This window comes from Parasteatoda tepidariorum, chromosome X1 (genome assembly GCF_043381705.1).
Source record: "Parasteatoda tepidariorum isolate YZ-2023 chromosome X1, CAS_Ptep_4.0, whole genome shotgun sequence".
Taxonomy (NCBI): Eukaryota; Metazoa; Arthropoda; class Arachnida; order Araneae; family Theridiidae; genus Parasteatoda; species Parasteatoda tepidariorum.
Genome location: NC_092214.1, coordinates 18,305,487 through 18,316,487, shown reverse-complemented (window position 1 = coordinate 18,316,487; position 11,001 = coordinate 18,305,487). Strand labels below are relative to the sequence as shown.

At 27.7% G+C, this 11,001-nt stretch overlaps 1 protein-coding gene across 1 annotated transcript in view; it reads right to left on the bottom strand.

The window, feature by feature from the left end:
* LOC107455473 (myosin light chain 1) overlaps window positions 1-11,001 on the bottom strand; it is a 29,618-nt gene that overhangs the window by 6,639 nt on the left and 11,978 nt on the right. The window contains exons 3-5 of the mRNA XM_016073052.4: window positions 9,980-10,120; window positions 7,284-7,451; window positions 297-383 (exon numbers count right to left, since the gene is read on the bottom strand). Of these exons, the coding sequence (XP_015928538.1) occupies window positions 297-383; window positions 7,284-7,451; window positions 9,980-10,120 (396 nt within the window). The remainder of the gene's footprint in view (window positions 1-296; window positions 384-7,283; window positions 7,452-9,979; window positions 10,121-11,001) is intronic.

Below are 11,001 nucleotides of genomic sequence, written 5' to 3'. Positions count from 1 at the left end.
TAATTATATCCACGAATAAATTCATATCAAATCGAATGTAATAAATATTTCGGACATTCACCAAAGCATATCTGTGATTGTCGACATACACCGGTGAGGGTCCGAATGTACAAGAATGTAATGAAATATTCGATCTTTCACCGACGTATTTGGTGTTTGTCGACATTCACCGGTGAAAGTCCACAACCACCGATTTCGGTCATTCGCCGTAACACACATATATAAAATAATTGTTTATTATTGAATTTAAACAAATCATATTTTTTGGAATTTTTTTAAATATCCCTAAGGCTTACGTTCATATTTCAAAAATCCATCATCATCTTCTGCTCCACCGCATGATTTTAATATATCCTCAACTTCACCGTCTGTTAATCGTTCGCCTGAAACGAAATAAAATAATTACTTGCAGTGTGATACCAGATCAAGATTGTATATGAAATCTTATTTGGTAGTTTTACTTCTTTGTTGTCTAACTGACACTATGATAATTGATCAGGACTGTCTCGTTAGCAACAATTCATTTAAAAACTTGCTCAAAATCTTTCCCGATATTAGTTTTTTTATTAATACATAAAAAATATAAAAAAATACTTTTATATAGAATTAAAGAGTGAATAAATTTAAATAATGCAAAAATGTATTTTAATACAGGTGAGGAGACAGTTTTCATCAATTATTTTTTGGCCAATAAAATTAATGTTTAATAAACTAACTTTTCTTCATTTCATTGATTACTCATTGAATTTTCAAAATTTTAATATGGACTAAAATTCGAAAGTAAAATCATAAAATTTATTTTATTAATCGTGTGATAAGTTGCATTTTTGAATTTTTCAGAGCTAAGATAGCAGGATTTCAACATTTTAAATTGCACGATTCAATTGGAGAATTCAGGATTTCAACTGGTACTTAGACAGATCAAATACCATTGTAATGGATATTGTGATTGAATAGTTAAATCTATTAAATTTTTTGAGAAAAGATTTATTTAAAATTAATTTAAAATTTATTTAAGTTTTCTGAAATTTTTTATGTAATACTAAATTTAAAAATCAATAATAAATTATCTGGAATTATTGTTATTTAAAACGTAATAAAAACTATTAATGTTAATATTTAAGCATAATTTAGATCAACACAAATAGTGAAGTCGAGCTCAGTTAAAATGTCACGAAATAAACGATGCTTCAGTAAATCAGATAATACTTCTTAGCATATTGATGATCATAATTTGCTTATAAATTATTAGTTTATTAAATAGATAACGGATTGATTTTGACGTAATTTATTTCATATTTTTGCTAAATTCATACTTGTTATAAAATAGTACTATACTTTGAAACAACACCATTTCAGAGTTAATACAAGACGAAAACATCAAATTTTACTATCACTTAATCTCATGTAAGTTTTCTTTAGATAAACAAGGATTATTCCTGTCTAAAAAGTACCTCAGTCCCAGTGCTCTTTCCACATTCCTGTTTTTTTTTTCTTTTCTTTTCGTTAGACTTAATTTAAAACCGTAGTATCCAACCGAACTCATTTATTATGAGCCTGCTTGAAAGAAATCCTGGTTTTGATGAACACATCTTTTTAACAAATAGTTATTTTAAAGTTAAAAGAATTTTAGTTAAAAGGCTATTTGTTAAAAGATAAAAGATTTAAAGCTAAAAGGCCATTTGAAGTAGCCTTCACACATTCGTCTATTTTATTTGAGCACTTGCTCACTCATACAAATGTTTGATAGTTGCAGATGACCTTCACAATCAGTTCATCAATTTCTCATACCACCGTGGAGCATCTCATCAGCAACTTATTACCTCATTTATGTTATAAAGTAAAACCAATGTTGCACACTGCATTTTCCACCAACCCTTCATTGAACATCGTAACTAATATTCTAAATATGTGCCTATTTTTACAAACGGCTCAAAATCTGATATGTTCGTTGTGGTGTCGTCATCACTGATGAAACTTATAGCTACGAAATTTGAAAATTTGGCACAAAGGTTGATTTCTTCAAGCTCTACACGGAGATATTGTATTTACTCCGAAAGTAAAAGCGTTTTGCACCAGTTATATAATCTTCTTTGAGATAATCATCCAATTTTATGTTTTATTATTCATTTGCTGATCAGTCTTCGCAGAAATGGGTTTCACGTGCTGTTTTGTTAGTGCCGAGTCACACTGGCGTACCAGGAAAACATCTGATTTTATTCACTTACTTGTACTATTTTAGCAAATTTGATCTCACAATAATTAAAGTGTAACATGCATCTTAGTTTTTATCTATTTTAACATATTGTTTGGCACAGCATGTCCTCTTTTGGACTTTGTGCCATTAATTCCTATATTAAATTCAATTCAATTGATGCTGCTGTGTGAAGAAAACCTTTTTTTAAGTTAACACCAAATCAGGCCTTAAAGGTTAAATCATATAAACTTACAATGGAAAAAATTCACACCAAGCTCACGCCGAACGTCAATAATTTTTGCTTCCGAAAAAACCAATGTTCTTGCACTTTTTATACTGTATATAGATTGTTTACAATCGGTTACGAGTTGCCGTGAGTTCTATCAATGCTTCGATACCCCGATGATTACAAAATATTAAGATGAAATAAAAGATGAAATTTTCCCTTCATCTGATAAGGAATATAGAGTCCAAATTTGAGACTTGTATCTTGATAGAAACGTGTTATGCATCATTCTATCAATTACATAACTTTCAAGTGGAGTAATCACCCTATTACTTAAGACAATCGAAATGAAAAAAAAATTAGTTTTTCTATTTCTATTATAAAGAACACTTGGCTCAAATTTGAGACTTTTATCTTGGTAAGAACGAGTTATGTAGCATTTCTGCCAACTAAGTGGACCTTAATAATAATAAAATATCGGAATGTAATCTTTTTAGTGTCCCCCTTAATCTGATAAGGTACACGATTTCTATATTTAAGACTTATATCTCTGTGGCAAATTAAAACGTGCTATTTAGCTATACAGTTAATTACACTAACAGCCCCCTAATTACTTAGATAATTAAAGAATATCGAAATTAAACTTCTTTTAATTTTACCCTTTATCAAATAAGAAACATGTGGTCAAAATTAAAAACCTGTCATTTAGCATTACTATCAATTAGGCTAATTACTCTCTAATTTCCCCGATAGAGGGAACAAAATTATGAAATGAAACTTTTTGGGATTTTATATTTATCTCATAAGGAACACATGTTCTAAATTTTAGTTTTCTAACTTTATGGGAAGTGGAGAAATTAAGAGATGATTAAGTGAAAGCTATGCTTTTATTAGGCTTATTTACCCCTAATTTCCCCCATAATTACATAATATCGAAATGAAATTTTATTAGTTTCTCTTTTTATCTGATAAGGAACACGTGGTCTAAATTTGAAACTTCTATTTTAGTGGAAAACATTTGTTTATATAACTTTCAATTGGGAGTAATTACCCCATTAATTATAACAATCAAATTGGAACATTTTAGTTTTTCTATTTCTATAATTAAGTCCATGGTCCAAATTTGAGACTACTATGCCTTGGCAAAAACATATCCTTTAGCATGATTGTTAATAAGGCTGATTACCTCCAAAATTACAAAAATAGAGATAAAACGTTTTCAGTTTTTCTATTTATCTCATAAAAGAACACATGCTCCAAATTTAGCTTTATAACTATTGGGAGTGTGAGAATCAGTGAAGAGGGGGTCAGTAAGGGCTTAACCTTTAATGCATACAGACAGGGCCGGATTACCCATTAGGCCAGACTAGGCCAGGGCCTGGGGCCCCCAATGATTAGGGGCCACCTTAAAATGGATTTTTTGAAAATAAATTAAGAAAACTTAAGAAAAACAATGATTTTTCAAAATGTTATGATTATTTTTTAGTTCTAATTTAATTAAATACAGTAGAATTTAATTTATTATTATTTATTTTAATTTTAAATATGCTTTCTTAAATGAAAAGATCTATAAACACTCTTATATGTGAATAAATAAAAAATATGCGAGAAAAAAAATTTAATCTAAGGGCTCCAAAAATTTGAATGGCCTAGGGCCCCGCGTGCGCTTAATCCGCCCCTGTATACAGATAATTTCTATTCGCTTCTGCGCTGGTAGAATTAATTTGAATTCGTCTTAATTTTCTGTAGGATTTGCAAATTTATATTACTTTTTAGAATTAGTGTATACATGCATCCTAAATCAACCATAGTGACTTAATATGTCTCGTATAAATAACTATACTGTCTCTTGGACAGTGGTTGGAAAAACTACATTATTTTTGTAGTTAGCTACAACTACTATGTTACAAATGTAGTTAACTACAGCTACAACTACTTTTCTTAGAAACTACTTTGGAGATGTAGTCATTACATTTAGAAGACGAACTTCATTAGAGAACTTAATTCATACCCATGTTCAAAATAGTTCGGAATAAAAAATTGACTCATTCAAATGATATCAATCATTAAGAAATATTTATGCATGAGTCAGTTGGTTAAACCATTTTTTACGAATTTGTTCTTTTAAACTTTTCATACCTTTCTTGACAGAATTTAAGAAATGCTAGAAAATTATCCAATATTTTAAATTTTCTTAAGTGTTTAATGCTCTTTTATTTTCTTTAAGAATTAAAGTACCAAGAAAATAAATTTTCTTCTATTGAATTAATATCAATGTTTCATAAGAGTACATTCGCATTTGAAGGGGGGGGGGCAAAGTGATAGATTAGCTATAATCCGTAATGGCTAGTTCAATACTAGTAATTCTAAATGCATAATTCTTATTAACGCTCAGCTGAAGGGGCATTCTCATAGCGTCCACTGATGAACCAGCAAAGATTTGTAATAATTCGATTCGAAAAATCAGCTGAATATGAGCATTGTTTCTTTTCTAAACAAATGTAAAAATGAGTTGTCAGGAATCGCTACAAACTACAGCTTTTTTTATGTACATATATCACACTATTGTTTTTTAAAAGTAGCACACTACACTACAAACTACGAAAAAAAGTAAAGACTACACAGTAGTTTCGCTACTTGCAGCGCGTTACTTCGGATCACTGCTCTTAGGTGTATCTCATGTTAATATAATTAGAAATATTAGTATTGCTGAATATCGAAAATGGTGGTAGCTACTTTACGCCAAGTAGTGTAAAAGAACATTCTTTGTGTCTCACAACGCTCGGAACTGTTCTTCGTTGGACACCACTTTGAATGTGTAAACTAGTTGCCTTCGTTTTTGGTGCTTAAATGCACTAAACTTTTTACACTATTACAGAGAACTCATATATTTGCAGGCATGTGAGAACAAAAATTTGTATAATAATTCGTAGTATATAGCTTTTAATAAAAGGTAACAAATAAAAAAATCATGAAAAAATCCCTAACATTTAATATTGTTTTCGCAACAGGGGAAATTATATATTAAAAAAAACTTTATAAATGACGATTTTAAAGAAAAACACGTATTTAATTATTATACTTTTTTATTATTAAAATATTTTTATTATTATTTATACTTAATTATTATTAAAGCACGTATTTAAATATTATACTTTTTAGCTATCATTTTTTTATTTATGTACATTCAATCAAGAATAATGAGTGACAAAAATAATTAACCTCAATGATTAATTTGGAATAAGAATAGCTGTCTTCTTTGGTTTCGTAAAAAGTTATTGAACGCCCCGAAAATAAATTCAAAAAAAATTTAAACAGTGCCTCTCATTATAATTAGTACATTATTACTCTATCTCAAGTTGAAAATCTGCTTAAGCTACATTAAGCATGTTTCGAATTTAAATGATTTAAATTACTTACCAATTCTTACAGAGCAAAACCCTATGAAAATCATTAATCTAAGCATCGGTAAAATAATACCTAAGCATTTAAATAAATAATTTTAGTCTTCCACTAACAAGAGGTTTCAAAATAAATAAAAAAATCTTCCATTAATAAAAGTAAATTTAATGTTAATTTTTTTAGTTTTTTCTATATATATTCTGAATATGTTTGTAAATGGTTATAAGCTATACAATATATGAATACAAAACCCATTTCAATGCAAAATTTGCTTATTTTTCAACGTGTTTCAACTTAGTTTCGGTTGAACCTGCGTACTTCGTTTTGTTTGCTTAGTACTTACACTGTTTATAATATACTTCAAACAGGAAATTCTTTTTCCACAAGAAAGACAAGCATGTTCCACTGCTTATTTCTAAGAGCTGTGGTAGACTGAACTTATCGTACTTACCTTCGCATTAGATACAGATATTTGTTTAAAACATGTATTATTTATTTAAAAAAAAAAACTACAGAAAACTCACCAATGTTTCGATAACAACTCACGTTAAAATGCGTTTAAGGTAAGAGCAAAACTAAACTTATATACTTTACCTTCATACTTCAGCTAAATGCATATAAGTAATTCTAGATCTTCATTAAGGGTCAGAGTTTTGTCAGGAATGCAAAAAATTACAATGCAAAATTAGAATTCCCCAAAATGAATTTTTACCTTAATATTTGCTATTATTATTATTGTATTGTTTTTTTTTTTACATCATTGGCATCAGATTTTCTTTCCAAAAGTTCATTAAAAATGAATCTCGGGAAAAACTCAAATTGGTTTTCCTAGTTTTTTTTTAAGTGGGTTTATTCAATTTTCCACGAATAATCCTCGAAATCTCCCAGTGGGTTTGTTTTTCGGGAGAAAAATTCATGTTACAGTTCTGGTTCACTCTAAATATAACAGTAGATCAAAGTTCATAGTAACTTAGTGAGCTATTAAAAATGTGCATTAAAATCAATTTGGAAAACAAATTTTTGCATAACCCAAGTGAAATAGATAAATTTTCATTCATAAATAATTATTCTATACCGAAAACTATCTTTATAAAATTTGCCATGTTTGTGGTACCTTTCTCTACTTCAATTTCCAACTTCCTCTTATTTATTCTTCGTTTATTTATTCTTTTTTCTATTATTATTATTATTTTACTTAAACTTCCTTTGTCACAAATTCGCATGTAATTCATACTTCTTGATATATATAATATGAATAAAGTCAATTATTTTAAGTTTATTATATATAATGAAATTGCTAAAAATTAACTTCTAGTAAAAAAAATTGTTAATATGAGTAACAAATAAATTCAACTAATTTTATTTATTGATGTTTCATCTTTTAACTATCTTTGATTTCTTTGTCTAAATTTAACTATTTGATCTTAATAATAGCAAAAGTGTTTCCTTTTAACTCACCTAAAGATAATAAAACGTGAGCTAATTCTGCGGCCAACATAGTTCCATTTTCTGCTTTGTCGTAAACTTTAAGGCCTTCCATAAAATCTTCTAGTGTACCAATTTCTTTTTCTTTCCTAATTTGGCTAAAGATAGGCAGGAATTCTTCAAACGACAACTTTTTTTCTCCTGAAAGAATAAATTTAAATTTATAGAACTACAATACTAGTATGGTAACGTTATCTAAATGTTCTTTAGAATTCATTTTGCGATTTATTTGGTAATTTTAACCTTTTGACGCCGATTTCTTTTTCTAAATAGAATGGGAATAATCTGTTTGCACTTTTAAAATGGGAGTTTATTTAAATTTTGATAGGAGTTAGATGACTGTTAATAAGTACTTATTCTAAGATAATTTCTCAATTATAACAATGTATAAAGAAACATGAATGATAGCTTCAAATATCTAAATAAAGTATTTTAAAAATACTAAACTCATACATCAAACTACGGTGACTGTTTTATCCATCTTTTATGGAGGTAGTCGGATTTATTCATTTATTTACATAATGTGGACACCTTTGTAATTGCGAAAAACACCTTAAAAACTCTTTTTCAGGTTGAAAAAAAAAGATAGCAACATTTTACGAAAGACAGCAAGAATGTACATTCAGTGTTATAGCGGGATTCGAACTCACTCGCTTCACAGTATAACTATTCTATGTATAACTATGGAGGATATATAGAGTATAACTAAGGTTCCACGGGGAGTGTAACACGGGGATTGTCACGGGGAGTGTAACAGTTAAGCTATTGATTTAATTTATCAATTTCCAGGCATTTGTACATTTATAAATGTAAATTTTTTTATTGTTTTAAAGGTTAGTAAATGTTAATTTATTGCTTGCATAGGAAAAAAAGCCAATCAACTTATGAGAAACAATGTTAACAACTGTTTACTAAATAAAATAGAGGTTATCAAACTGAAATTTTTTAAATCATCTCTAAATATTACTGTTAAAATTTTTAAAGGAAATATGGTAAAAATTACCAACTTTTACCACATTTACTACCAAATAGCACGGTAATAAAAATCATATTTTTTGGTTAATTTTACCAAAAAGTCATTACCAAAGCGCTTCGGTAAAAATTACCGTGAATTTTTATGTTTGAGCCTGAAGCACACACACACGGAAAATTGTAACATATTTTGGTAGTTGTGACCATACTATTTTTCTCAGCGTAGTTTTTACACCAATTAAATATTCAATACGCCTATTATTAATATTAAAGCTAAAAAAGAAGCTTAAGAAGAGTTATTATTTATTTCAATAAAATTATAGAGAACCAAGATTTCTATGTTTTTTTTCTAATATTTATCACAAATACAAAGCAATTAAAACATGTCAGTTCATATATTTTCTCCACTTGGATATAGTTTAGAAATCATTGTAAAAATTATGGTATCTTATTGTGAAGCACAAAATAAATTGCATTATATGACAAAGCAATCTACAAGTTACATAAGTTCAAAAGTTATGAGAGGTCGAAAGTTCAAGTTAGTCTTTGCAGAATTTAAGTTCAAAAAGAAATATTTTACCTTAAGACATAGAAAAAGGGTTAGTATTTAAAGGTGACGACTTCAATTTGAAAAAAATGTTTTATTGAAAATTTTATCCTAAATTAGTAAAAAAAAAATCAAGTTTTCAGTAATTAACAATTACTTAAACATTGCCTGGTTTTCAAAGATCGTATAAATTTATATTATGATGCAATTTTTTTCTTCATTGAAACCAGTAAATTTGATTTGTAAAGACTGGTGACTAATGATTTTCTGTTTATTCAATGCATTCACATTGTATTGAATAGGTACTGAAGTGTAATAAATTTTACAAACAACGATTTTGTGTGAAAAAAATCTCTGGAAAATATAAACAATTCTTATGTTAAAATATTTATTTAATATCAAAAATATCATTTTTTTAACTTTTCATGAAAAACATTGTTCTTTCAAATTAAAACCGAAACCCTAAAAAAAAAAAAACTTCCTATCCATTAGCCCAAAAATTTTGTTTTCCAGGATATATTGTAAATCTGTTTTTTAAATCCAAATTCAGAAATGTTTTGAATCACCTTTATAGATAGATATTTTTAAAGTTTCTAAATATACTGAAAAGTAGAAAATGATGAAAGCTTTATGGTGATAGTCGATGGAAAAATAAAAACTACTAAAACCAATAGTAGTTCAGTCAACCCTTTCCTTAAAATATTTTTTTGTTCTGAAAAGCTTATATTCTGTGTAAATAAGTAATGCAGTTTTGCTTTTGATTGTACACAATCAAAAGGCCTCACTTAAAATTAGCTATTATAAAATTCCAATTGTACATTTTGGAGGAAAATCTGATATTTCAAACTTGATGCTAAATCATTGTTTATTAAAATGTTTTGTTCTTTTTCTCAATCTTAGCAATTGTATGGTTTTGAAGTTTTGTATAGTTTAAAAGCGAAGTCATGTTTCAATAAACTAGCAAAATGTATACAATTTATAATATTAAATTATAAATTATTGTAGAAAGCAGTTAAATTATAATGTTATGAACGTTTTTAATTAAAGTTCATTTTTTTTTCTTTCTAGAAAGTGCTTGATTTTTTTTATAATATTGAAGCGACGTTACCTTAATTAAATTTTCATTCACTCTATATTAAAATTTATTTACCTTTCTTCTTTGCTCCTCCATTTTTTTCAACAGTTGCTATAGTTGGCTTGCAATCTAGTGATCTTAAGAGATCACCTAGGTCCTTTGCATCAATTTTACCTTCTCCTTCAAAGTCATAGATTTCGAAGTGTTCTCTGGCCTCTGAAATAACTCTTATGTTGTGAAATTGAAGCAAGTTTCAGTACTAACTTAATATCATCACATTTATAAAAATTATTCTTTTCTTAAAGCTTAAAAAATTGCAGAATAGTTCTAATTTATTTTTAAGCATTTTTAGAGAAAAAATTAAATAATCTTATCATCTTTTTGTGCTAAAAGCTTAAGTGCAAAAAGTTAAATTTGAAAATATAGTATGTACAATGAATTAAAGAGATAATAAATATTATATCAAATAATAAATATTCACAAAATGTTATTTTTTGCTTAGAAATATCTTATAGGAATTTTACAATTTTACCCAAATTTTTTTTAATTCGCTTAAAGATTTCTTGAGATATGGCGAAATAAGTAAAATTAGCAATAACAAAAAGTAACATTAACAAAATAATGTTAATTTTACTTTTTGTTAATTAACATTAACAAAAATAAAATTAACATTAAGGAATTCAAGCTTTGGATCGTTCTTCTAAGCAAACTAGGAGACCATATTTCCCATATTAGAGTTACCCCCTTTATTTTGGAAATCAGAAATCTGAATCTGCTGGAAAAAAAAGATATGTTTATTCAGGGAAAGTACGTTTTGGGGTCTGATTTCATAACTTAAAATATCGTCTGCGCTAACTAGTTAATTTTTCTGAGGTCACCCACTTGAATTATTAAGATTGAGTTCTAGAACGTGAAAATCCGATAATTAGATCAAAAGTTATTCCGGGTGATCCATTTTTTTTTATATTGTACAAATCAAATATATGAAACTTCTTACTATGACAAGTTTTTGTTTAACTTTCAATATTTGTTATTGTTTTAAAAGCAAGATTTCTAATGTACACATTTAACTACTTTTTTCGAAATTACTCCTTTAA